Below are 27272 nucleotides of genomic sequence, written 5' to 3'. Positions count from 1 at the left end.
TGAGCATTGACATAGCCCTTGGTTGACACGTTCAATTCTTCATCTTGCAGTTTCAAATCCTTCCTTTATAAGACTGAAAAAAAAAATAAAGAAAGGCCACACCTTTGGGTGTTCTTTCTTATGGATTGAAAGATGACATTGAAAAGACCTATCTAGGGATAGGTTTGTTATCTGTCCAAAATTGGATTGTGACAGAATGAAAGCATTGGACAGATTATGCTCTCCTTTGCACTATTTGGTAGAATGCTTTTACTAATGCTGATTAAATAACTTTGATTATGAATCATACAAAATATTGGCAGTGGTCTTGGACTCAAGTCTGTCTTCCTCCTGAATGTGCTTTTGAACGGCACATTTCACATCATACATTCATAATGCGTTAGCATTATGGCCATAATGTTGTCTTGAGTTTTTTCTATGGGAAAAGAAAGAAAAACTCACCTACCATTTTTTTTTAACCTTCTTCATGCAAGCTCTGTTTTCCTACTAAAAAAGTTTTGGCTTTTTTTTTTTTTTTAAAAAAAAGCATTGCTGATACTTAAAGATACTATGTCTAGGTTCTAAGAATGGTTTTGACATCCTAAACAGGCCTATAATTTTTAAGAACCTGAGAGTTTCAAACCCTACTGTTTACTTTTCAAATGCAAGAAAATCCCTAAGAATATTGTAACCTGTTTTATTCTCCCAGGGAAGCAAACTATATTCCTGATGCTTAGGACGTCTTTTTGGAACATTGGGAAAAGATCGCATATTACCATCATTGCTTTAACATTCTGTCAAGTTTGCCACTAGTAACCTGACGTACACTGCTTTATTTTTTCCTCTTTTTTGCCTCTATCTTCCTTTTGCCCCCCCCCCTGCTTTGTAACTCAATAGAGGTGCCCCAACTCACTGACCTAAGCTTTGTTGATATAACCGATTCAAGCATCGGCCTGAGGTGGACCCCGCTAAACTCTTCCACCATTATTGGGTACCGCATCACAGTAGTTGCGGCAGGAGAAGGTATCCCTATTTTTGAAGATTTTGTGGACTCCTCAGTAGGATACTACACAGTTACAGGGCTGGAGCCGGGCATTGACTATGACATCAGCGTTATCACTCTCATTAATGGCGGAGAGAGTGCCCCTACTACACTGACACAGCAAACGGGTGAATTTTGAAAACTTCTGTGTTTGAGACATGGATGGTGTTGCATGCTGCCACCAGTCACTCTGGTTAAAGATGGACGTTTCACAGGGAAAGCCAGCAATTTGCCAGCGATTACGAAAGGGAGGGTGGGTTGGGGGCGGGTAAGGGATTGGATGTATATGCTAAACTGATTGGTCAAAGGCATATGCATGTGGTCTTAAATACACTTTCATTTAAACCACAAATGTGCAGAAAGCTAGAGAGATCTGATCTGTTCCATACAAAATGGCAAAGGTTAAATGAATTTGCAGACCTGGAGGTTTTTTTTCAACATATCTTATACATGAATACCGAGTTGGGCAATGAGCACCGGTTAATAAGAAAGGTACTTCCAAAATGTACCGTGATGCTCTTCCTTCTACTCTTTGATAAACCCTACCATGTTCCTTCTTTGTAGTTGACTAAAAACCCAGTCAAATTTAGGGTGGATTGGAAGGGGGTTGTTTTGACATAGGAGAAAAAGAAACTGGAGCACGGTGGATTGCCTTGCCCTGTCTAGGTAAAGAAACTCCTCTTTAACCGGCCTGGGGCTGAGCATGCAACATTACAAAGGTTCTCTGCCCTGCATGGTAAGAAACATGCCGAGAACCAATTTGCATGAACCTTTTCACTTGTAGGTAGAATTCACGGAGTGGGATTGTAGCGATGCCGGGAGCTGTAGTCACCCCGGGTCAGGGGAAATTCAGGACCCTCTTGTCTTTTTGTCTGTGTGCATGTGGTTCTTCGGAAAGTACCGCTGTGTTTCTCTTTGCTGTGTGGCAACTTAAGCCTCTTCAGCCTGGGTTAAAATAACTGTCAGTGGTATTAATAATGTACTTAAAATCCACATAGTTCAAAGTAGATGCAAATTATTTGTTCATATGTACTGATGGCAGAAAGGTTAAAGGGGCCTAACAGTACTGTGTGTAGTGTTTTATTTTTAACAGTAGTTCACTATGATTTAGATTAGATTTAGACTATTTGCATGATGATGACTCATTTCCTTTATGCATGAAATACTGTTTTTTACCTTTCCAGCTATTTTTGTTAGCTTTCATTTTAAAATTACCTTAACCTGGTCTTCCTTCTTATTTGAAACCAGCTGTCCCTTCTCCCACTGACCTGCGATTCACCAATGTTGGTCCGGACACTATGCGTGTCACCTGGGCCCCACCTGCGTCCATTGAATTGACCAACTTCCTGGTGCGCTACTCACCTGTGAAAAATGAGGAAGATGTTGCAGAGTTGTCAATCTCTCCTTCAGACAATGCAGTGGTCTTAACAAGTAAGCAGTCAACTGTATCTGTTCAATAAATCCTAAGCTAGAGCCCCAGGAAAGAATTCCAAGTTCTCAGGTAGGAACAACTAAGATCAAGACTATAAGCTAAACTCCAAATAGGATGTGCAGCTCTGTGCCTTTTGAAGGATGTCATGTTCATTGCTATTTTCATGTATGTATCTTTGAGATCTACTTTTTAAAGATCACACTAGAAAAACACCAGCAGCGAAGTTCGAAGACTTCAAACAAATTCTGCTTCCAGATGAGCACATAAAAATAAACGAATGTCAAGAGAAAATGTCTGACTAAATCTAAATGTTTGGAGAGAGAAACAATGAGCATTGAAAATAGTGTCACCATATCTGTTTTAGTCTCATTTTTTAAAAAAAAGGTGTCAAGCAGGTAATCTCTAGCGTTTGAAAGCATAGAAACAGTGACTTGTTAGGATAGATCGGGACGCTGCTTTGAAGAAAGAGCCAGAAGTGTAACTGGTACTTCAGAAAGAATCTGTTGGCAGGATTTCTCCGAAGGCTGAGGACCTAGAAAAACAGCAACCATTTATGGAAATTGTGTCTTTCTAGATCCTACCTTTTTGAAATAGACATCGTTGATTAAAGAAAATAGGAGGAGGCTGAGACATGGTGCTGTGTTTCCTGTCAATGTCTCTTCTCGTCCTTCTCACTGGAATAGGAAAATAAACACATGAGAACAGCATAGGTTTCCACACAAGCAAAGAAAGAGCTCACATTTAGGTACAGTACCAAAGGATGGTCTGAAAACATTCTCTATGTTGCGAACATATTTTAGAGCAGGAAAGGCAGCTCAACATGACCATAGTCTTGGCTTCTCATTTCATGACTGAGGGTGAGAACGTCCTTATATCTGCATATCGACAGGCTCTCGTTTCTGTTCTGGAGCACTCTGGAATAAGTAGTTACAGCATCACTCAGGACGCAGCCCCTGCTTCAGGACCACTGTCTGCCCCACTGACTGGTCACATGTTCATCATGTGTTCTAACATCTTATTCTAGATCCTGCTCTAGATTGCATAGTCCCATCTCCCCCCAGAGAAGCTGTTATTACCCAGTTTTATAGATGAAGCAACTGAGGTTTGTAGTGGTTAAGTAAATTACCCCTGGGCAAGCAGGGATAAGGAAAATGGAGTCTGAGCACACAAGCCTTGCAGGGGCCTCTACAAAATGGTGTGGAGGGGAATGGGGTCTACCGAGTAGGAAATCAAAGAATAGAACCCTTACTCTGTACTTTTTTGGGGACCTCAAAATGAGAGAAGAGGATACTCAGGAAAGTGTATGTAAATTTTTCAGTATTTTGTTCTTACTTTAATATGGCAGAACCAATCACTTTCCCATGGACTATGACTCTTTTCCAGTAAAGGTTAATTATTAAGACCACTGGTCCTTGGCCTGGGTCAAATCCTTTATGATCTCAGGCAAGTATGTCAAAGAAGACAACTTCTCTGTGCCTCCATTTTCTCATGTGTAAAATGGGGATAGTTGTAAACCAAAGTTTTGGAGGTGATGGATATGTTCATTGTCATGAATGTGGTGATGATTTCACAAGTTCATACATATGCCAAAACCTGTCAAAACTGTACACTTTAAATATTTGCACTTTATCGTATGGCCGCAAGTCTGCTTTAAATAGTAGCAAACTGCTTGCTAGGGTTGTTGGTGACGAGTCAGTGATAATCCACAGTGCCGTGGTCATTATCATCACACGCCCTCAACAGACGTAATATAAAGTGGATGACAGAGATAATACTACGTGGCAGCAACCATCTTATTGCAGATCCGGCTGAATCATACTCTGAGAAGTGCATCTGAGGGTAGGGCTTAGAGACGTTAGAGGGCAAGGTGACCTTTCCTTATCAACTCATTACAGCCTACTTCCAGGTAGCAACATTCACGTCAGTATAAGTAGGTTACGGGACTCAGCTTCTGTGTATGTTGTTTTATCCATTGAAATAGTCCTAGGAGCACTTTGCTTTTTTCATGCTTTTGAGCACAATTTAAAAATAAGTCCCCTTTGCCTCTTCAGATCTGCTGCCTGGCACAGAATATTTGGTCAGTGTTTCCAGTGTGTACGAACAGCACGAGAGCATGCCGCTTAGAGGAAGACAGAAAACAGGTGAGTCATGTTGGCAGTATGCTGATCAAATAGCTTTTACCTACCAATTTTAAATAGCAAAATGGAATGCTGCTTCTAAAAATGTATCTCCATTTTTATGGTAGTAATGGTGCTTATAGCCTTGTCATGACTTTCTGATCACTGGTCTTAAAAATTAAATGACACTTCTGCAAGTATTACCCTGACTTTCAGTCACTAAGATTATACTCTAGGCTTCCAGAGAGGACTCAAAATAGTCCAGAAACATTGTTGTCTATCCTTTTAAAAAATCTCCCAAGAGTAATATAATCCTTATAATTTAGAGATGGTGAACATTTCTTCTCATTAGGCAGCTCTATCTAAGGCTGACCCAACACTGTCATTGTCATGGAAGTCTTTTCCCTCCTTTGCTAAGCCAACAAGTTTCTCTCTTTTTTCTGCTTGATGAAATATCCATTTGCTATGTAAATAAGTTGAACCGAATCCCGTAACATTACATTTCTTCCTTAATATGAGGGCTTCTATTAATTTTTCCCTTTTAAAAAAGTGCAATGTGGTGTATCCATTAATTTATTTATTATAGTCCACTTGGTTCCAAAGAGGAGTTGTGATATCTCAATTTACTTTTACTAAAATAAAAATGTTCTGGAAGGCCCAGAGAGATTAAATGATTTGAATTTGAGATAAACTCTAAATTCTTATTAATTTTTCTGCAGTACACTAAATTTTCAATTCATGAGGATTTACCTGCATTGTAATTTGTCCAGGATGATGGACATTTTTGAGAGCTTTATGTTTGGCATTATTACTACCCTGTTGACCTATCAATTTCCTCTTGAGTGCAGAAAGCTTCTTTGAGAACCAAACACTTAACTTGAGAGTGGGCATATCTTGCCTTATTTTGAGTGACACACTTACAGGATAGAACCATAGAATACTTGAACACTGAAGCATTTGAAAACAATTCCCAGAATATCTTAAACACCTGTCTTCAAAAGTGATGCAGAAACCTTTGGTAACGACACGTATAAATCACTCGGATTACTTAGAATAAAGAAAAGAAAGCTTGAGGTGGCCATTGGAACTGGGTCAGTTTATGATTTTGAAATTTACGTGTGGCTTAGAATCAGTGCATCATGGCCTAAGGTTTATGGCAATTTGTTGTGCTAATGAGAAAGGACATTCTTCCCTACGTTCTTCCTCATCTCCTAAACTGGTGATGTCTTTTTTTTCCCCTGCGTGGGAAAAACAGGCCTTGATTCCCCGTCTGGCATTGACTTCTCTGATATCACTACCAACTCTTTCACTGTCCATTGGATTGCTCCTCGAGCCACCATCACTGGCTATCGCATTCGCCATCATCCCGAGCACGCCGGTGGAAGACCTCGGGAAGACCGAGTGCCCCCCTCTCGGAATTCTATCACCCTCACCAATCTCAATCCAGGCACAGAATATGTGGTCAGCATTGTTGCTCTGAATGGCAGAGAAGAAAGTCCTCCCTTGATTGGCCAACAGTCAACAGGTAACTTGTTTTCTGGTCTGCAAAGAAACTCAGAGGACTTTCTGGGCAGCTGGTATCTTCTGGGAAACAGCTTTGTGTTGTCTGAGTCATCATCTTTTAAAAAAATAGATTGTGGTTATGAGGCATGGAGAGAGAATTAAGAGAATATGTAGAGAAAATCTCCTTCTTAGACTCTATTGAAGATAATTTTTTTATCACAGAAAATTTCTTACTGGATATAGATATTGATACATTTCCAATACCCAAAGTTTTATTCGAAATATTAAGAAAATCCCTCTTTCAAAGTTCCCTTAAAAACAGAATTATTTTAATGAAATAGTGTCAGTATTTTTAGGAGATAGATGCTGAGGTACTTAGGGGAGAAGTAACATCATGATACCTGTACCTCGGGCTCAAATGGATTAACAAAAAGAGAAAGACACAGAAAGAGAGACAAGCAAATGTGGCAAATGTTACCAATTAGCAAATGCCCAAGAGAAGGGGATATAGGCGTTCATTATATTATTTTTGTAACTTCTCTGTTGTTTTAATTTTTTTTAAGTAGTCTCCACGCCCGGCTTGGAGCTCAAACTCACGACCCTAAGATCAACACCTGAGCTGAGATCAAGTCGGACGCTTAACCGACTGAGCCACCCCAGGCGCCTCTGTTTTAAAATTTTTCAAAATAAAAAGTTGAAGGAAAAAAAAAGTTTCAATATATTTATAATAATCATTTTATCACAATTTGAATTGCTTCCTTAACCGCTTACCTTGAATTGTTCGTAGTTTTTATTTCTGCTAATTTTGCATAATATTTACATTATTATATGCAGGAATTATAAAGGCAGCTATCTGAAAAATGAGCAGAGTGAATCTGGGCATCGTTTGAAAGTTATAGATATGGAAACTTTCCCTTGTTTTTCTAGTTTCTGATGTTCCAAGGGACCTGGAAGTCATTGCTGCAACCCCCACCAGCGTGTTGATCAGCTGGGATGCTCCTGCCGTCACAGTGAGATATTATAGGATCACCTATGGAGAAACAGGTGTGTTAGTAAGATGCTATTTCACTCTGATCAAGTCAGATTCTGTTGTGGGCAACCTCAAAACCCAAGGGCGGATGAATATTTAAAGAGACTTTGGCAAGTCCATTCAATGGAACCTTGTCTCTTCCAGGAATATGTGAAAAAAATATGTATGCTCTAATTGGTGGCAAAACCAAGATACAAAATTGTTCGTATAATACTAAAGGAGGAACAGTAGAGCTGAGGAAGAAAGAATTACAAATTCACAAATATATGATCAGTGGTGAAATTAAGTGATTTGTATTTTTTTTTACGTTCCTATATTTTCAGAATTTTATTTAACATGAATGTGTTACATTAATATTTTGAAAAAGGAGCACAATATATGCCATCCTGGGTTGAGGACTTACCTTCTTTCTCCTTCTAATGTTAATCCACAACTCAGTGACATTTTAAAGCTGGAATGTTAAAATAGCATTAATTGCAATTTTCTTCCAGTTTTTACACACTTATTAAGGTTCACTACATGCATAAATAAATATGTTTCTGTGTGGGCCCTATTAATAATACTCTTTTAAAGGGAATAATCAAAGGTGTGACTAATTGCTGTCTCAGTATGTTGATGTCGTGACTCAGCAATCCCCAACTATTTCTCAGCCCCTCACGCTTTGAACTAACCCCTTTTCACACAGGAGGAAGTAGCCCTGTCCAGGAGTTCACTGTGCCTGGGAGCAAGTCCACAGCTACCATCAGTGGCCTTAAACCTGGAGTGGACTACACCATCACCGTGTATGCTGTCACTGGCCGTGGAGACAGCCCGGCAAGCAGCAAGCCGATTTCCATTGATTATCGAACAGGTACTGACTCCTCCTCCGGGGAGACAGAGGAATATTTACTCGGTTAGGTTTGCAATGTTCTCCCAAGGTATTTTCCTCATCGTGGAATTGCTTTTCTTTTTGAATAAGATGAAGCAACACAGACAGCTAACAGAGTTTTGAGCCAGATATTCAAAGAAGCACCGCAAAGGGCAGAGATTTAGTCTATTTTGTTAATGCATATATTCCATGTGCCTACAACAGAGACAAGCATAAGGGTGTTCAATAAATATTTGTTAATGAATGAATGAATGAGCTGATAAGGTAAGAAGACAAACACCTACTTGGAACATAGTTTCTTCGTGAATGAAACAGCCATCTTGAAAATCGGTAATGGTACCTAGATGCGTGCCCCACCTCCCAAAGGCAGTCTCGGTGTTTCTGCAAAAGAAACACCTGCGAGTGATTAATAGTGATGAGAGATCTTTCCGTGCCTACCAGGACTGGAACCAAGCCTTGTCCGTTCTTGTCCCCACCGACTGGGGCCTCACTGGTTTCTCCTTGTTTTTATTTGTAGAAATTGACAAACCATCCCAGATGCAAGTGACTGATGTTCAGGACAACAGCATTAGTGTGAGGTGGCTGCCTTCAAGTTCCCCTGTTACTGGTTACAGAGTGACCACAACTCCCAAAAATGGCTCAGGACCATCAAAAACAAAAACTGCAGGTCCAGGTAAGAATAACCAGCATCTCCCATTCATCAGGATAAACAGAAGAGGGCCACACATATGCTTTTTAAAATACATGGCCACCTAGGTCTGAGTACTGTACATTTTCATATCATATGTCAAAGTTTCCCCATTTGTGAATTCAGGGCTTGAGATTGTTACAGACTCCCTCCACAGCAGAATTTTTAGGAGAAGTGCATTCCTCATTTTACATGCATAGTTCTGTTTGTTGGTATGGACATCTTGCATTATTAGATCTCTCTTTGTGGTTTTATTTAGTCATGCACACAAAGGAGAGAGGTGGCCTAACTTTTTAAGATCCTTTTAGCTCTTGTTTTTGTTTTCATATAAAATCCTGGTAAAATTAGGATCCTAAGGCAATATCTTAAAGTCAAACTAATTTTCATTTTTTCCGAGAGCAGCATCATTCATTGTTGGAGACATCATATTAAATTTTAGAGTGGATCCTTTAGTTTGACTTTACTCCAATATGGCAATTTGTATTAGCAATGAACATATCTGTCCAGGAGAAATCATATCTGACTCATCCATGTTTTCATGAGAATTCTACAAATGAAAAATCCAGGCCACCAGGCATTTATTACCAAACTCGGACAGCCACTTAACTGGCCTTACAGTGGATGACACAGATCCTGCATTTGCTTTTTACTCCCTTTGCAGATCAAACAGAAATGACCATTGAAGGTTTGCAGCCCACAGTGGAGTATGTGGTTAGTGTCTATGCTCAGAATCGAGATGGAGAGAGTCAGCCTCTGGTTCAAACTGCAGTAACGAGTACGTAACCAATGCTTCTTTCCCATTTTCAAAGTCAGTTTTGTTCTTAGGCATCTGTATGCCTTCCTCATGTCTTTTGCAATTACACCTAGAGAAAGCCAACTCGGTTAGTTCGTTCTCTTGAGCTGAGCCCTTTACAGACATTTTTCCTTCTTGGTGCTAAGCAATGAACATCCAGGGAAAGAAGTTGTGGAACTATCCTAGTTGCTGTGCTTCGAATTTCTTTTGCTCATATGGCCTCAGCAAAATCTCATTTGCCTATAGCAAATCTACAAAAATATTTTGCCTGGACCTTCTTTTCTACGACTGGATGGTAAAGTTGATTGCAGCATGCTTCATGAAGGTGTTATGTTTGGAGCATTTGGAAAACTCTCTGGAGCACATTTAATGTAAATAATAGAGGGGGGAGAGAAGAGTTAAAGAAAGATTATAATAATCTGAACCTAACGTTGAAAATCAACCTTGCCACTTCCAAGGTATAGAAAATCCAGGTCTGTGAGACTAACATCACACTGCAAAAATGAATCTTGGTAGAATATCGTAAAATTAATATGAATAAATCCTCCCTGTGGGGACATTTTGCAAGGTGCCTATGTGTCTCACATACACCTATGTCTTAATAAGTGATGTAACATTAAATCTTTTCTAAACCAAAAGAAACTTAATCATGTGTCAAGTAATTTTTCCATTTGATAGTGGGTTAATTGGAATTGAATTAATCCGAGAAAATGGTATCTGCAGAACTGCTTTGCACGTTATAAAAATGCTTATTTCACAACTTGCTTTTCACATAACCTCTTACCATTAATTTGCCTAACAGACATTGATCGCCCTAAAGGACTGGCATTCACTGATGTGGATGTCGATTCCATCAAAATTGCTTGGGAAAGCCCACAGGGGCAAGTTTCCAGGTACAGGGTGACCTACTCGAGCCCTGAGGATGGAATCCGTGAGCTATTCCCTGCACCTGATGGTGAAGAAGACACCGCAGAGCTGCAAGGCCTCAGGCCGGGTTCTGAGTACACAGTCAGTGTGGTGGCCTTGCACGATGATATGGAGAGCCAGCCCCTGATTGGAACCCAGTCCACAGGTATATCGTTAACCGCACCACTGGGTGCTCACGGGCACAGCAGCTTTATGCCCTGCTGAATGAGTTCTACTTGAGCGGGCTATTGAGTCCCTATAAAGGGGGAAAAAAAAAAGAATAAAAAAAAGCAGCCTCTCTATTAGGAAAGACCCTCTTTAAAAAAGAATCGTCATAAACTATAAAGTTTAGGTGATATTCAGGTACAGTCTAATACAGGGAGGTTTTAGAGTGGCTTGGCTTATAAATAAGGCCCTAAAGTGAGACATTTGAAGATGATACTAAAATTGTGGATTATTCCCTAAACTCTGACTCCCTGTGGTTATACTCACTGTGCATAAAGGAAAGAAGTTTGGCATCCTAGAACTTACTCTAAAAAAGGAATCCAAACTGGGCCATTTTCTAGCAGCATGATTCTGAGAACACGTAGGTAAGACCTTCCTTCTCTGGTTAGAGATCATGTGCGGGGTGTGTGATTTGCTTAAAGAATTGAGAACCGGACACGTAGGAGCTGGTTTAGGGCAAATGCTTTCCACAATACTTTATCCGCTTGTGCTTTGTTTCTGAAGCAGAGTGGAATGCTAAATTTGTGTCCCTGTGACAGCATAAACCCTGGGGGGGACTATCTGTATTATTGCTCTTTGCTTCTCTTTTCTGCTTCTGTTGTGAGCCAGTTTTCTTCTTATGCTGCACCACAGAGAATACTTCAAATTTAGCAGCACTATCTGCTATGGGGTTCAAATAAAGAGGATAAAAACGTAATTCTATCTTTTTGGGGATGGAATCCTCTGTGAAATGGTTTTCCATGCAAAGATCATTTATCTAGGAAAAGGGCTATTGCTCATCTTTCCATACAAATGGAAAATCAATCCTAATGGCCAATAAGCCATTTTGATTTTTTTTTTTTTTAAGGGAAAGCAGAAAACCAAACCAAACCAAATGAAACCAAACCAAACCAAAACAAACAAAAAATGACTTATAAAACCTAAAATCTCTTAGACTTCTGGCATGGTTACCCAAGTGCCTCCAGTGATTCTGAGAATTGGTAGATATAGAACACATTTTTTCAGCAAACGTTTTCTTTATTTTGTATCCCTTTTTGTACTTGCTCATACTGAATCTTTGCTTGACCAGGGAACCCACCTAACCAAACATCTTGGAATTCACTTTATTTTCCCTCTTCCCCAGTTCCTATAAGATAACTCTAACCAATGACCCTCCTGACAGCCATTCCTGCACCAGCCGACCTGAAGTTCACTCAGGTCACGCCAACAAGCCTGACCGCCCAGTGGACGGCACCCAATGTTCAGCTCACAGGATATCGAGTACGGGTGACCCCCAAGGAGAAGACTGGACCAATGAAAGAAATCAACCTTGCTCCTGATAGCTCATCTGTGGTTGTGTCAGGACTCATGGTAAGAAGTGCCCTTTTTCATTGGAATAAAGTACAGTTGGCCCTTGAACAACATGGTTTTGAACTGTGTGGGTCCACTTCTAGACGCGGATTTTTTTTTTTTTATAGTACAGGATTTATAAATGTATTTTCTCTTTTTTGGATTTTATTAATAACATTTTCGTTTCTCCAGCTTACTTAATTGTAAGAATACAGTATATAATGCAAATAACATACAAAGTATGTGGTAATCAACTACTTATCAGTAAGGCTTGTGGTTAATAGTACAACTTTTATTAGTTAAGTTTTGGGGGACTCAAAAGTTATAAGCAGATTTTCAGCTGTGCAGGGGGTCGGCACCATTAACCGTTGTTCAAGGATCAACTGTAGTTATCTCTTTCACAGTTTAAGGTGGTGGAGATAAAATATCATAATAAATCTTACTGTGTTCTTTGCCTCTGCCATCAAATAATTTTATTGTAATTTTGTGTCAAGTAGAATTCTCTATATTGACCTAAGCTCTTCCAGATGATTGTCTGGGATGGACTTTTATAAATAGTGTTGGATTTTTCATAGCTCTCTAAATGTATATTCATTTTGTTTATTTTAAAAAGGCTTTATGTGTGTATGGGGGGGTGGCAATTCATATGTCCATAGGCTGAATGCATAAATCCACTTTGGTTATGCATTTTCTGAGCTCTGTTACCTTGGCAAGGAATATTTTCTAGTTCATACCAACCTACCTGACCCTCCCTTCATTGAAACATTTATAATCCTTTACACGCACATGTGGAAAACTAGCCAGGAATCTAGGAAATTGATGTACTTCTTAACATAAGGCCAATTTCAGGAGAAATGACAGAAAGAGGTTTCAGAGAGAGAATAGAGCATTCTCTCTGCCTCTCCATGATCAGACAAATTCATGATTGGCATCTGTCAGATCATAAAGGAGAAAAACAGGCTAATAGCCATTTCCCCCATTTTGGATCAGCTCAGTGTAAGAATGTAAGTTATAGCTTACTTAGTGTTAACCCCTAAGCACTTTTTTTTTTTAAAGTGGGTATTTTATTTATTTGTACTTAAACCTATAATCCAGTCAGCCAAACTGGTACTATTATCATGATACATTAAAATGCAAAACATCTTTCTACAAATACTAGAATAATGAACAAATTAACAGTTCTAGTAAAACATCACAAGGGACAGAGGAAATCAATGAAGCACAATATAGCTTAACCCTTCACCATTAAAAATTGAGGTTATTAACAAGAAAAGCCTCACAATCTCAGAAAATACAAATTATCCTTCATCACATGTCTTTGTATCTTCACTTCCTATTCTTGAGGTTAGATTCTAGAGCCTAGAGATATCCACATTAGGATTGTATCTGGTTATCTCTAGCCAGAAACACCTTTTATCATGTTGTCCATAGCAGCCAATGCTACTGAAACCTCTTTGACTCCAATCGTACCCCCTCAATGGACACAATAAAAATAATGGGAAACAAAAATATCGAGGTAGAGATATATAGGACAAAAGACAAAGCCTAGGAGAAGTAATACAGCCACTGCCCGAATTGAGATCGAATAATATACTTACCGTCACACATCTTCAGGCTGTATGTTCACAGAGTAATTTGGGAACAAATCCATTATTTGCTGGGTACTAAAATACTTAGCAGATTGTTGTATTACACTATGGCTTTCCCCAGAAGTTTCTAAGATGGACTCCAAATCGCTGATGGAATTTTGCTGGAACTGGATCTGGGGCTGCAGGGATTCCTCTCCATAGTTCTGGAGCTGATTGTTCCAGGCTTGGGGGTACCAGGTCTGACTGGTCCAGGCATGGTTGCTCCAAGACTGGCCGTTCTAGGAGTGGTTGCTCCAAGACTAGCTGTTCCAGGTCTGGTTGCTCCAATTCGGGTTATTCCAGGTCTGGTTGCTCCATATTGGAAGGTTTCTGGAAGTGTTCCTCAGGTATCCCTGGTGGTAGGAATAGAAGCCTGGGTATTCTGCGGTTGCTGTGCTGAGTCACACTCTTGTTCTCCTTTGGCCAATGGTTTTTCTGCCACCTGTTACATTTCATTCTCTGGTTCTGGAACCAGGTCTTCACCTGCTTATAGCTAAGGTTCAGAATATTGGAAAATTCTTGCATCTGCTGGAGACTGAGGTATTTCTGTCTCTGAAATCAATCATTGAGGACATAGAGTTGGGTCTGAGAGAACACGGTCCTGATCTTCTGTTTCTTGCCCGGGGCCATAGCTTCCTTCCTCACTGTTCTCTCCTCTCCAGAAGTGGGTGGTAGTTTTACCCTGGGACTGGTGGAGGAGTCGGGGCTGTCCTGAACAAGCAGATCCATGGAAGAAGGAAGAGGAAAGACGGTCTCTGCGTGGGGTGTCTCAGCAGATGACATTTGCAGGAACGCATAATTTTCTTCAGGCCCATAAATCTCAGGCATTGGAGAAGAGTCCCTAGAACTGGGTGCTTCAGGGCCAGGCGGGCATTGGGGCAGAGCTGGATGTGCACTCATGTTGGTGAGTTGAGGGTAGACGGAAAAAAAAAAAAAAGAGTGAGATTGTAAGAAAGGCCCAGGCTTATGGATCTAGGTGGAAGAGCTGAGAGGAGTAGGAAGACCTCCAGATGCTAAGAGTCTGAGAAAGACAGGAGGAAGTGGGTCACCACTGCAACAGTAAGAGCCAGCCGGCCCAATGCAGCCAAAAGTCCCTAAGCACATTTTTAAATTCATATAATTTACATGTGCTGTTGGTCATCTGCAGTGTAGGAATGAAATTCATCTAGGAATTTATAGTGCTGTGGGTTTGCTAGTTTATTTTTTCTTTTACAACCGTTGTGTCTTTCTAATGCTGTAGTGAAAACACCTGTGCTTTAGAAGATCACTTTGCTAAAGTTTACTGTGTCCTTCTTTCTAGGTGGCTACCAAATATGAAGTGAGCGTCTATGCCCTTAAGGACACTTTGACAAGCAGACCAGCTCAGGGAATCGTCACTACTCTGGAGAGTGAGTAATCAAGGTTTTTAGTATCAACAAACATTCTCCATAAATGGTAAATGATTTTCTAGATCACCAAGTTAATAGAAGGAATCCCAGCTTGGAAACCGATTTGCTTGCCCATCTCTTTTTGAATTGCTGTTGTCACCGTTTATGCCCCTCCAGAAAGTGGTGTACTGGCACATAAATAGAATCACTCTAAAACGTTATCATGTTAGTGTTATGAACTAGGACTGATACCTAGTTTATGCTCTACTTGTTGGAATTTGTTTTCATAATGTTTGGGGAGGACACACTGGCTTCTGCTGTACTTTAATGGTACAGAAAGTATTGGGCGAAATTGGGCCCAGATTCTAGTTTTGTGCCATATCAATAATTTATGTATGCTCTTTCAGAAATCACATGAAATATTTAAGTTTCCTCATAAAATAGGGATGCCATTGCATACGCTGAGAGGAAAAAAATGAAGCCCTATGAAAAAGGCCAAAGTACTAACAATACATACATATATTATTGCTGGCTGGCCATATCATTGTAACTCCCACTACACTTATTTTATGTTATAATATATTAATAATTTTAATACTTATTGGGGTACTGGTAGAGAGTATAAAGCCAGACTTGGGAACCACTGGTAGCATCTGTAAAGGTTTTTAGTTAAAAAAAAAAAAAGATATGCAAGGTGAGTCTTTTCATATTTTTTAATTACTGTCAACCTTTCTTTCTAGATGCCACAGGAGAAAATCTATGTTATTAGTTATGTGTAGAAATGGATATATTTAGTATATAATAAAAACACATTTTAAAATATCAAAACTTTCCCTAAAGGAGTCATCCAGGCACTGATCTCTGGTTGTGATTTGTGCAGATGTCAGCCCTCCAAGAAGGGCCCGTGTGACAGATGCTACCGAGACCACCATCACCATTAGCTGGAGAACCAAGACTGAGACAATCACTGGCTTCCAAGTTGATGCCATCCCAGCAAACGGCCAGACTCCAATTCAGAGAACCATCAAGCCAGATGTCCGAAGCTACACCATCACAGGTCAGGGAACTCACTGTACTGACTGTGTTTGTTGATTGCTATTCCCAACATATATTAGCTTATCAGTTACTCTACCACTTACACTGATTAAATTTATTGCCAATGTTTTACAATAATCCAGCTATAATTTTTAAAAACCTACTTTCATACTATGATTAGAAACAGTTATATTCTGTGAATGCCTGATTTTGTCTGTTTGCCAGAGAAATGGCATGAGTTCCATTTATTAAATTTAATCTTTTATCAATGTACCCTTTCTTATCAAAAAAATGTAACAATGCTTAAAACCAAAAGAAACTCAATAGTGGCATACAGTTCTTAACATTAACCTCTATTATAAAACATAATTAAATTTTAAAATAAAATAAAGATCCAAGTTGTAGTCAGAATATTCAATATCTGGCTCAATTTAGGTCTTTTTGTGATTTAAAATTCTGATTCCAGTTACCAGTGACTGATGACAATAAAGGGAAAACACACTGAGTAGGTGCTTGCCCCTCATTCTCCAAGACGGCTACTTTTTTTTTTTTTTTTAGATTTATTTATTTATTTTAGAGAGAAAGAGAGAGAGCGGGAGAGGGGCAGAAGGAGAAGGAGAGAATCCCAAGCAGACTCCACGCTGAGCACAGAGCCCGACGTGGGGCTCCATCTCACAACCCTATCATGACCCGAGCCAAAACCAAGAGTCGGACGCTCAACCGACTGTACCACCCAGGCCCTTCTCTGAGATAGCTACTTTTAACATAGCATTTTTTAATTTTAAAATTTACTTTAGCCAGTATCTTTGTATGCATCAGTGATTTCCTTTTGAGATAATGTTTCTCATTAACAGTTAACAACCATGCCAGGCTCTAATTTATCGCTCAAATGTGGACCACTTCTGTGGTCTGTATACGTATGGGATGATAGAGGAACCATGAAAATTGCAGATGAGTTTGAAAATTTTCCAGATAAATTAAAATCAGATAAAAAGCATCTCTTCACAAATCACAGGTTTACAACCCGGCACTGACTACAAGATCTACTTATACACCCTGAATGACAACGCCCGGAGCTCCCCTGTGGTCATCGACGCCTCCACTGGTAACCACTTTTTTACTGAAGAAATGCCACTGACTTAAACGTGATTGGTCATGTGAACTTAAGAAACAAAAATCAGGCTGACAGTGAATGATTTTTATAGTTATTAGAACTCTCAGATTCTCTCAAGTCTGTTTCTAAGGGTGGGAAAAGAGTGTGGGAATAATTTCCCTGGTTATTCACTTTCTTAGAGACTTAATCTTGTTTTCTTTTAGCCATCGATGCACCATCCAACCTGCACTTCCTGGCCACCACACCTAACTCCCTGCTGGTCTCGTGGCAACCGCCCCGTGCCAAGATTACTGGTTACATCATCAAGTATGAGAAGCCTGGGTCCCCTCCCAGAGAAGTGGTCCCTCGTCCCCGCCCTGGTGTCACAGAGGCTACTATCACTGGTATTGCTGCTTCCCTGTTGCTATTTTCTGCCCGACTCCCTAGGACACACAAAGTGCTTAGCAGATTCCAACTGTGTCTTTGATGCTGTATCATGAGAATAAGAAGCCCCATTTCTGATAACTTCAAAAAGCATCTTCTATCAAGGAGCTGTAGAGCTCAGTACATCTCAAAAGACATGGATTCATGAAAATACAATAATTCTAATACTGTCTAATGGCATAACTAGAATCTTTTTATTGGCTGTATGTTTGCCAGATACTTGTTAAGTCCTGTCCTAGAAAAAAGACATTTTTCAAAACAAACTAGCTAATTGAGATCCTGTCTTCCCCACTAGCTCTCTAAAGATCTGATGATCTAATAGGCCTTGCCAGAGTGCCACCTGCCCCTGCCTTCATTACCCAGGTTCACAGAATGGGTCTTGAGACAAAGGGATTCCCAACCACCCATACTGGAAAGCATGCCTGGAATGGGGAATGAGAGTTGTCCATTTCAGTGGGAAAGATCATAAGCCTCTGGTATTATTTTTGTCCAGGAGATTTAATTTTTAAACTCTGTTCAGGATATCATCTGGACTTGAAAATCTTACAGAACACAGAGATACCAGAAAGAGACACTGCTTTTTTAGAAACTTTGGGGACAGGAAAATAGAATCACTCATGGAAGGAGTTGAATTGGCTTCCTACAGGGACCACACAGAGATTGGCCACCCTCTCCTACAGAGTACTTACCTTTGTCTAACTTTTCACTGATCCTGCCACTGAGGACCATCTCGTTATTAGGCCCTAGGTAGATTCATGTATACAATCTGCAATGATCTCTCCCAAATGTATATCCCACTGGTGGTGTACGGTGCTGATAGATTTTCTTGAATTCAAAAGGGTGAATAAGACGACATGGTAAAAGAATACCCACAAGATGTTAGCATAAAAGTGCTTTTTCAGGTGTCAGATTTGATAGGAAAGTTATTAATTTACCAAGTGGCCACAATATGTGGAGTATTTGGGTTTTGTGGAAAAAAAATGAAGTTGATTTTACCTTTCAGGAGGCCAAAAAGGCCAGCCAGAGAGAAGACGCTTGCTTCCCAATAACATCTCCTGGTAAGGTCAACTCCCATTTGACTAGCTGAGCCCACAGACATAACGTAATGATCTGTCCTTCCATCAGGTCTGGAACCGGGCACCGAGTACACCATCCAAGTCATTGCCCTCAAGAATAACCAGAAGAGTGAGCCCCTGATTGGAAGGAAAAAGACAGGTAAAGGGTACCTTCTGGGTAATAGGAAGATAATCAAGACAAAACTAATTAGAAGTGATCAATTTTGCAGTGAAAAGGTTCTCCAGGTTTTGATAACTTTCTCATGGAAATTTTTTCTTAATCAGCTTAGCATATATATGTTGTGCTCTTTGACAGCACAATAACCTAACATAATCTGCAGCTTTCCATTTTATTTTTCTCTTTGCCAATCAATATAAAGCCTTCTATTCACCTTTAAAAAATCTAAGCCAGATATTAAAATGTAGAAACCAGGTTGCTGTTATTGCTATTCTTCTATACCTTCTGTTGAAGTTAATGTTAAAAAAAAAAAAATAGTAGGGAAAATAATCCTTCCCGTTCTCTTTATTTATCATCCGGTTTCTGAAACTTGAACTAAATAATCGTACTTTTTCATCCAATTTCAGTTTAATTTGAAGAAAATTCGTTATTTATACTAATAGGAGAATTTTATAAATAAACATGTATGTATTTTTATATATTTTTACCATTTCAATTCATGAAAAACCGGAATTCTCATACTTCAGATGCTGAAATAATTAGTCTGGATTCTAGTCCTTATAACATGATTCTCAAATGAAGAAAAGAAGAAAAAACCTGCACATTTCAGTTCCATTAGGCTTAATTTGAGCAGAAGTAGCTTCTGTGGGGCTTAGCGGTTCAAAGCTTTGTGTGTATGATAAATTCATACTAACGCTTTTTTCACTCTAAACTATAAAGAAACCTTTGAGAAAAATCATAAAGATTTCTTTTTTGGAAAAAGTGTCTTGTGATCTAAGAACTGCTAATGTTCTAGAGTCTTTGATCAGACTGATAAGCTGTCATTGTTGCCTGAATTGGTAATGACCACTGCTGCTACTTTTGGGAGCTTAACACGCTTTGCTTTTTTGGCTCTAACCTCTCTTGGCTAGATGAGCTTCCCCAACTGGTAACCCTTCCACACCCAAATCTTCACGGACCAGAGATCTTGGATGTTCCCTCCACAGTTCAAAAGACCCCTTTCATCACCAACCCTGGGTATGACACTGGAAACGGTATTCAGCTTCCTGGCACTTCTGGTCAGCAGCCCAGTGTCGGGCAACAAATGATCTTTGAGGAGCATGGTTTTAGGCGCACCACACCGCCCACAACGGCCACCCCTGTAAGGCATAGGCCAAGACCATATCCGCCGAATGTAAATGAGGAGATCCAAGTTGGTCATGTCCCCAGGGGAGACGTTGACCATCACCTCTACCCTCATGTTATGGGACTCAATCCAAATGCCTCTACAGGACAAGAAGCTCTCTCTCAGACAACCATCTCTTGGACCCCATTCCAAGAAAGCTCTGAGTATATCATTTCATGTCATCCGGTTGACATTGATGAAGAACCTTTGCAGGTAATTGATTTTTCTCTTTACTTCTGGGCAGCCTAGAAATAAAGTAAGCTAGGTAACTGAAGTGACCAGAGCTCTAATATAAACATTCTAGGGCCTCTTAGAAAGGTAGCATGCTTGGGATGCCTGGGTGGTCAGTCAGTTAAGTGGATGCCTTCGGCTCAGGTCATGATCCCAGGGTCCTGGGATTGAGCCCCGCATTGGGCTCCTGCTCAGTGGGAAGCCTGCTTCTCTCTCTCCCACTCCCCCTGCTTGTGTTCCCTCTCTCGCTGTCTCTCTCTCTGTCAAATAAATAAATAAAATCTTTAAAAAAAAAAAAAAAAAAAGAAAGAAAGTTAGCATGCTTAAGCCCTGGTTTCTCTTTTTTAGATCTCAGTATGGCTGTGCTTTGGGGGATGTACCAAAGAGTAGCATCAGCTTTTGTTTTGTAGAGAGAATAAAATAATTTCTATTATTCTCACACATTTGAGGCTCCTTAGTAATATGGACAAAGAAATGATCTGAGGAAAGAGAGATAAATATTCTGCCTGAACTTACATTTGTGCAGGAAGGGCTAAAATGCCATCCTTGGGGCTCCTGGCTGGCTCAGTTAGAAGGGCATGTGACTCTTGGTCTCAGGGTTGTGAGTTCGAGCTTCAGGTTGGGTATAGAGATTGCTTAAAAATGAAATCTTTAAAAATAAATAAATGAAATAAAATGCCATCCTTATAGTTTGTCCTTGAAGAATCCCATTATCTACAGTATGTCCAAGGAAAAAGAATTTACATGAAGTTGTGCACATCAGCTGTTATAAGTGACTGACTCTTTAAAACTTTTATTCTTTAATTTGTCTTGCTGGTACCAATTTTTAGTGGGTTCTTATTTTTAGAAAGTGGCAGAATTAAAAAAAAAAAAAACTGACTACACTGTGAAAGATTTATGAGCTTAGAAACGTGAGTTTGAGGATTTGCCCAAATGCTTTAAGGACCCCATGTCGGGGTCACGTGCCACCTTGCAGATATGAGTCTATCTCCCACACAGCGCAGTGTCCACGTTTTATGTGAAAAGGGCATGGCCGGGGGAGTCCAGTGGGCTTGCACAGGCCTGCAGTCACAATAGGATGAACAGGAGGCTGTTGAATTACTGAGGGCTCCTGGTAACTATGGAGCACATAGGGTAGATTTTTGACAGGAAAATTTGGCAGATTGAAAAGATGGCCCCTCACCCAAGTTCCGTTCCTCTCCACGGGCTGGTCTGGGACGTTTATACCCTCCTTCTTTGTCTTCCTTTGCTTTACTGACATAGTACAGGTTGTTGATAAGAGAATAGGGAAAGAGTCACGTCAATTCCTCAGTATAACATTTCTCCCTCACTTTGGATGTGCCAATGATTGCAGTTCCGAGTTCCTGGGACCTCTGCTAGTGCCACCCTGACAGGCCTTACCAGAGGGGCCACTTACAACATCATAGTGGAGGCCCTGAAAGACCAGAAGAGGCACAAGGTTCGGGAGGAGGTTATTACTGTTGGCAACTCTGGTATGTGAATGCCTGGTTACTCAGGCGCAGGCTCCCCTCTGGACTACTCCAAAGACACTTTTTCTCTCCACTGTTCCTTTGTTGTTGTTGCCTTTTAACTTTGGGAAGTGGTGCCATGAAGTAAATGAGCAACTTTACATTCAATTATTCTTCCCTCATAGTATCCTAGTTTCTTTGTAAAATAGTCTCAGTGATATGATAATAGACCTGGAAGGGACCTCAAGCATGATTTAGTCCAACATTCTGACTCCCTGCTAGCGAGTGTCTGAGTTGATACAGGGCACAGGTCCCCAGTCTCTTTTCCCAGACCCTCTGCTCCTCACATTGCTGTCCTCTTGCGTGATCTCTAAGTACCGAAACGGATTATCTATAAAGGAAATTCCTTATCTGCAGACATTAGTGACTGCTGGTTTTTGTTCCTGATGTAAAATGCTACAAACATACCCCATTTCTGTTCAAAGAGCTACCTTCTTTCAATGTTATTTCAATTTCTTTTTCTAATTATATAACCCCAAAGTCAAAATAGAAGTTAAATGATCACGGACCCCTCTTTGTAGCACCTGCAAAGTCCTTTTAAATCAGTCGTGAATCATCTGGCTTTTTAACCTGCATCAGCTGAAGATTGACCAAGGAACATGAGATAGGGAATCCTCAAAACCATGAATCTTCAGTCTTCCCACCAGAGGGTTCTCTATCCCACAGCAGCAGGGAGTGCTGAATTCTGTCTCTGTCAAGTGACAGGCTTTTTTCCTAGGGTTGCAGATGACTGTGATATTTTACATGTATAAATATCTGTGAATTTAAGCAGTTGACTGTTTGGTGGGGGGATCATATAGTACTTGTTTATTATGTATCCATGGTGATGCATGCCTTCTGCCTTGCGTGGTTTTACTAGTAGAAAGCCACGGGAAAGGAATTTTCAAAAGCACAAAAGTCTTTGTGCTTTTCCACATCATTTTTTTTTTAAAGATTCCATCTCCATAACTTAAGTCAGGTGGAATTTTAACTGGTGGCTATTTTTAGGCGGGTTACTGAAACCCCTAGTAACACTTTAGGTTCCTTTCATTTTCCTTTCCAACCCTGTATCCCCAGCAGCAATATTCTGCATTCTAGCCAGGTTCTCTGGTCTTTCAGACATGTCAGACTTCTTAGTTTCTCCCAAACTCTATTTTCTTCCAGGGCGATGCCTTTTAAACATTACACACTTCAAATATCTGTTGCTTTCGAGCTTTTGATTTTTGCACTGTAAAAAGAAATATACACAGTGGGATTCAAAGTCACAGAAATTAGTTTATGTAATTTTTAGAGAATCATTGGAAGCATACTTTGGTTTCACAGATTACTTAAGTTTTCTCAAAACATAAAAACCGATATACTAGACAACACGAAGAGACTACATTACTTATTCTTAAGTCATTCATATCACTTGCTTTCTCTTATTTGGAACAGTTGATTTTAATGATAAAGTAAAGCTCTCCTATTACTAGCATACTAATGTACAAACTCTAGCTATGATGCAAAAAATGCAATAATAAAAGTGAATATTGCATTATAATAGTATATAAAAATGGCTAAGACTTTTGCATTAAAACCAAAGGATGCTCTCTAATAATTTTCTTTACTTGGTGAGCACTTTCTAAGTGCTGGCAATGGACCAGTGCTTTGAATTCATGATATCCACGTAATCTTTACAAGATCCTGAGCAGATATATTTTTATGATTAACCCCATATTACAGATGAGGGAAGTAAGGCAGAGAAATGCAAAATAACTAGCTTAAGGTCACTCAGGTAGTGATGGAGAGACATTTCAGCCTTTGCATCCCACTGGAGTTCTTAACTAGCTTAAAAATGCCTCAAGATATGTTCCAGGTGCTATAGACTAGTTTTACCAGAAATGGTGATTTTTTTAGTACTGATGGCAAAAATGGAAGTTAGAGTCCTTTTAAGGTGCTTGTGGCAAGTGTCCTCTGGCAACATCTAAGCATTGTTTATTAGAGCAACTGATGCATTGGTAAAACAAATGAATGTTTCTTAATGCTGCTGGGATTTCTGTTTTAGACTAGGTCATTATAACAATAATTCAGTTTTCTTCTTATGGTCTAAAATCACCATTAAGATGTCTTTTTTTTTTTTTCTTTTTCCCCCTTTTTTTCATGTAGTCAACCAAGGCCTAAACCAACCTACAGATGACTCATGCTTCGACCCCTACACAGTTTCCCATTATGCCGTTGGAGAGGAGTGGGAACGGTTGTCTGAATCTGGCTTTAAGCTCTCGTGCCAGTGCTTAGGCTTTGGCAGTGGTCATTTCAGATGTGACTCATCTAGTGAGTAGCTTGCTTTGTCCATCTCCTCCAGTTCCATGCATTTGCACAATGTGTCAAGGAAGCATGTTTGGCAGACACAGGCTCTTCCAAACATGAAGCAAAAGAGGGGAGACTGCTTGACTCAAAGTAACATTTTGCATCATAAAGAATGATGGGAAATTTTACTTGTTGAATATTGCTTCATTTCAAGGGTTCTTTGTCAATATGACTATTAATTAAAAATACATTTGTGATGGTAATGATTTTTTTAAATTTTCTGTTAAGATAATAAAGTCAAACTCTCTGGAGCTAAGTCTAATGAAGAGTAAGTATCAGAGACACAAAGGAATCCCAAATCACTCTTAATCTTTAATGTTGAGTGAGTGCAGAGGTGAACATTTATACTCACACTCTTTCAATACAAACCAAACATACACATATCATAACATATACACACTGTCATATCACACGTACACATACACACATCAGGTAGCTTGAATCTTGCCAAGCAATGTAGAGAGTACTGATAATCATCTATAGATAATTAAGAATCAACTTCAATGGAAAAATATTTGATTTTCAAACTATAAAAAGATTTTAACATTTTTAATGGTATTTTCAGTTAAAATAATCCTAGGGATAAATTATTATGCTTTGAGATTTAATATTAGAATTTATAAAACTTTCATTTATGCTTTTTTAGGGGATGTGATTATTATTGACAATTGGTTTATTTTTATAGGTGTTACCCATTATGGCTTATAAACAAGCCGCCTACAGACATATCCCGAAATTATATTTGGGGAAATCCAACATAACAGATTTTTTAAAGATTTTCACACTAAAATATGAAATGGTTTAATTCAGACTAAAATATGGAGACAACTAATTTTTTCAAATGTAGACTACTGTGCTTGACCATCTGAAAATGGAAAGATGGAACAGATGTGTCCTATGCCATGTAGGAGAGTTGGAAGTTTGAAAATTTGGCATCAGTTAGGTGGTTTTTCATTTCTGAAACTGAACTATTTTAAGTTTGTATATTTATTACCTAGGTAAGTACTTAGGCACAATGCGGGAACAGAGCTGTAAGGTGATTTATGTGATTCTCTGGCTCAACTGACATATTCTTTGCTTAGATGTGATAATTGTCAAATAACTTTTAAAGTTTAGGAATGAAAAAAAAGTTTAATGAATGGCTGACTTGTTATACAAACTTCTGAAGTGTGTTTTGTTTTAGTAAAAACCTTAGAGATTAAAATGTCATCTTTTATGGACAGCAGTTAAAGATATGCAACTGTGACTTTTAGATATTCTTCAGAACAAGTCTTATCTGTTGGGATAATAACCAGTGATTTATCATTTTGTTGGTTTTTGCTTTATTTTGATACACAGGTTTATTCTTTTACTCTTTCCATTTACAAGAAACAGGTTAGGGCATGTACAAGCCAGCTGAGCTTTGTTTTTTGGTTAATAGAACTACATCGTATCCAGGTTCTCTGCAAATCCAAAAAATGACTTTTCGTCTATGATCCATTCCCGAAAGACTATTTAAATCCTACTTTGGTTTTCAATAATGTTAAACCTTAATAGTGAGAATGCAAATGAAGGTCCCCGACTATTCTTGTGACATGATTATGGGGAAATGAATTGCATCTTAAAATGTCCTGGAAAATGTTAAGTGATAAAGATAATATTTTTAAATCCAACCAAAAAGTAGTCTGTCATGGAGATCATGACCCTCAGCTTTTCTTGCCACTCCTTCCAGGTACCTGGCTTTTAAAATCCCATGACATGTCCCAGAGCACTCTCTTGTGAGTCAGAACACACTGATAACTCTTTGCCTCTGATTTCCACCCCCCACAGAATGGTGCCATGATAATGGTGTGAACTACAAGATTGGAGAGAAGTGGGATCGTCAGGGGGAAAATGGCCAGATGATGAGCTGCACATGTCTTGGAAATGGAAAAGGAGAATTCAAGTGTGATCCTCGTACGTTCGTTGCCATAGATCATCTTTAGTGCCTTAAGCACTCCCACTTTTATTACTGAGCTGTAACTCTCATTCACAGAAATGACTGGAGACTTTAGGTCTCCTTGAGGAGTGAACAGTGGGTTTGTTAATCTTTTGATTTGGGAAAGTGGAGACAAGCTTCAAAAATGAGCCATGATTTAACGTTATTATAGGACAGGTTAGCACTTTTCTGACCTGAGTATTTTGACCATAATCTGCAGTGAAATATTACAAGAAAGCTTTATGGGTCTTCAGATTCAACTTTTAAAACATTAAACTCTTCAGGTTACCAGATTGAGTTTTTGGAAGTGCTGCCCTAAGATCTATACAGCAGTACCTCTGTTACCAGTGGTTCCCATAAACATGTGGGATTTGGGCTGTGAGGATGCACATTTTGGAGAGAACCAGAACCCACCCCTACATATAAAGGTGAAGTCTGTCTTGTTCTCAGTCTTACGTGACCTTCTGACTTGTATCTCCATGTAGATGAGGCCACGTGTTATGATGATGGGAAGACATACCACGTGGGAGAACAGTGGCAGAAGGAATATCTTGGTGCCATTTGTTCTTGCACATGCTTTGGAGGCCAGCAGGTAAGGCCGGCCTCCCTGTAATTGAGATAAGGTAAAGGGGAGGCTCCCGCACTGGTGATTGAGAGGTCAGCTTGCTGTGTGTGTGCTGTACAGAAAGGTGTGGTAATGCCCCTTATGAAAGGAGAAATACCTCCTTTCCTGTTGGCACAGAGCTGCCAACATGAGGCTACTCTACACCCCTTCCCAGTTCTCCGCTCCATGGCAGCCTCAGCCCCCCTCACACCTACTATTCTCAGGCTGTCTCTATTCTTCAGCAACTGAAGTGTCAAATGCTGGGTAGCATTGGGCCTCTAGATCCATGCTGATGGATAGACGTCCACATGGCAATGTTGTTAAGATCTAAGAAAGGGTCTAAGAAAATACCCTCTCTCAAGCCAATAATAGATTCCTGCTACAGATCTAGCACTGTGCTAAGGAATATGGGACAGACAGAGGGAATGTGGAATGGTCCTGGCTCTTAAGGATATAATTGGAGGCATTAAGTTAGCATACATTGAGAGTCAAGCTAATTAAGTGAGTTTCTTCGTGGGTCTGACAAATAGTTTCCAGGTAGGCTGGAATCAGCAAGAGAGGTTCCATGGAAAAGAGAAACATACACTGGCTGGGGTTTCGGATGTTTAAAATAGGTTGAGGGAAGAGGAGGAAGCAGAAAGACCGGAGTAAGTGTACCACCCGGGATGGGAAGGAGCTGATATATGTGGGTTCCAGTGAGCCAACCCACTGCCCGGTGTCTTGTAACAAATCAGATGAGAAGAAGGTGG

General features: G+C 39.7%; 1 protein-coding gene and 1 pseudogene across 12 annotated transcripts in view; one reads left to right on the top strand and one right to left on the bottom strand.

The window, feature by feature from the left end:
- Positions 1–27272, top strand: part of FN1 (fibronectin 1) — a 67125-nt gene that overhangs the window by 36630 nt on the left and 3223 nt on the right. The window contains exons 25-44 of one of the 12 annotated variants that reach the window (XM_036085302.2): positions 877–1149; positions 2270–2452; positions 4505–4594; positions 5826–6095; positions 7001–7117; positions 7789–7953; positions 8489–8644; positions 9321–9434; positions 10255–10524; positions 11746–11933; positions 14841–14928; positions 15788–15964; positions 16958–17047; positions 17260–17439; positions 18605–18694; positions 19984–20090; positions 21463–21601; positions 23762–23926; positions 25772–25897; positions 26405–26511. In XM_036085302.2, coding sequence (XP_035941195.1) covers positions 877–1149; positions 2270–2452; positions 4505–4594; positions 5826–6095; positions 7001–7117; positions 7789–7953; positions 8489–8644; positions 9321–9434; positions 10255–10524; positions 11746–11933; positions 14841–14928; positions 15788–15964; positions 16958–17047; positions 17260–17439; positions 18605–18694; positions 19984–20090; positions 21463–21601; positions 23762–23926; positions 25772–25897; positions 26405–26511 — 3095 coding nt within the window. Of the gene's footprint in view, positions 1–876; positions 1150–2269; positions 2453–4504; positions 4595–5825; positions 6096–7000; positions 7118–7788; positions 7954–8488; positions 8645–9320; positions 9435–10254; positions 10525–11745; positions 11934–14840; positions 14929–15787; positions 15965–16957; positions 17048–17259; positions 17440–18604; positions 18695–19623; positions 20091–21462; positions 21602–23761; positions 23927–25771; positions 25898–26404; positions 26512–27272 lie in introns of all 12 variants that reach the window. The other 11 variants (XM_036085296.2, XM_036085295.2, XM_036085297.2 and 8 more) reach the window with 11 other exon arrangements.
- Positions 12895–14871, bottom strand: LOC118531346 (homeobox protein NANOG pseudogene; annotated as a pseudogene).

This window comes from Halichoerus grypus, chromosome 4, assembly GCF_964656455.1.
Source record: "Halichoerus grypus chromosome 4, mHalGry1.hap1.1, whole genome shotgun sequence".
Taxonomy (NCBI): Eukaryota; Metazoa; Chordata; class Mammalia; order Carnivora; family Phocidae; genus Halichoerus; species Halichoerus grypus.
The sequence above is the reverse complement of the archived record's forward strand: the minus strand, read 5'-3'. Positions and strand labels throughout refer to the sequence as shown.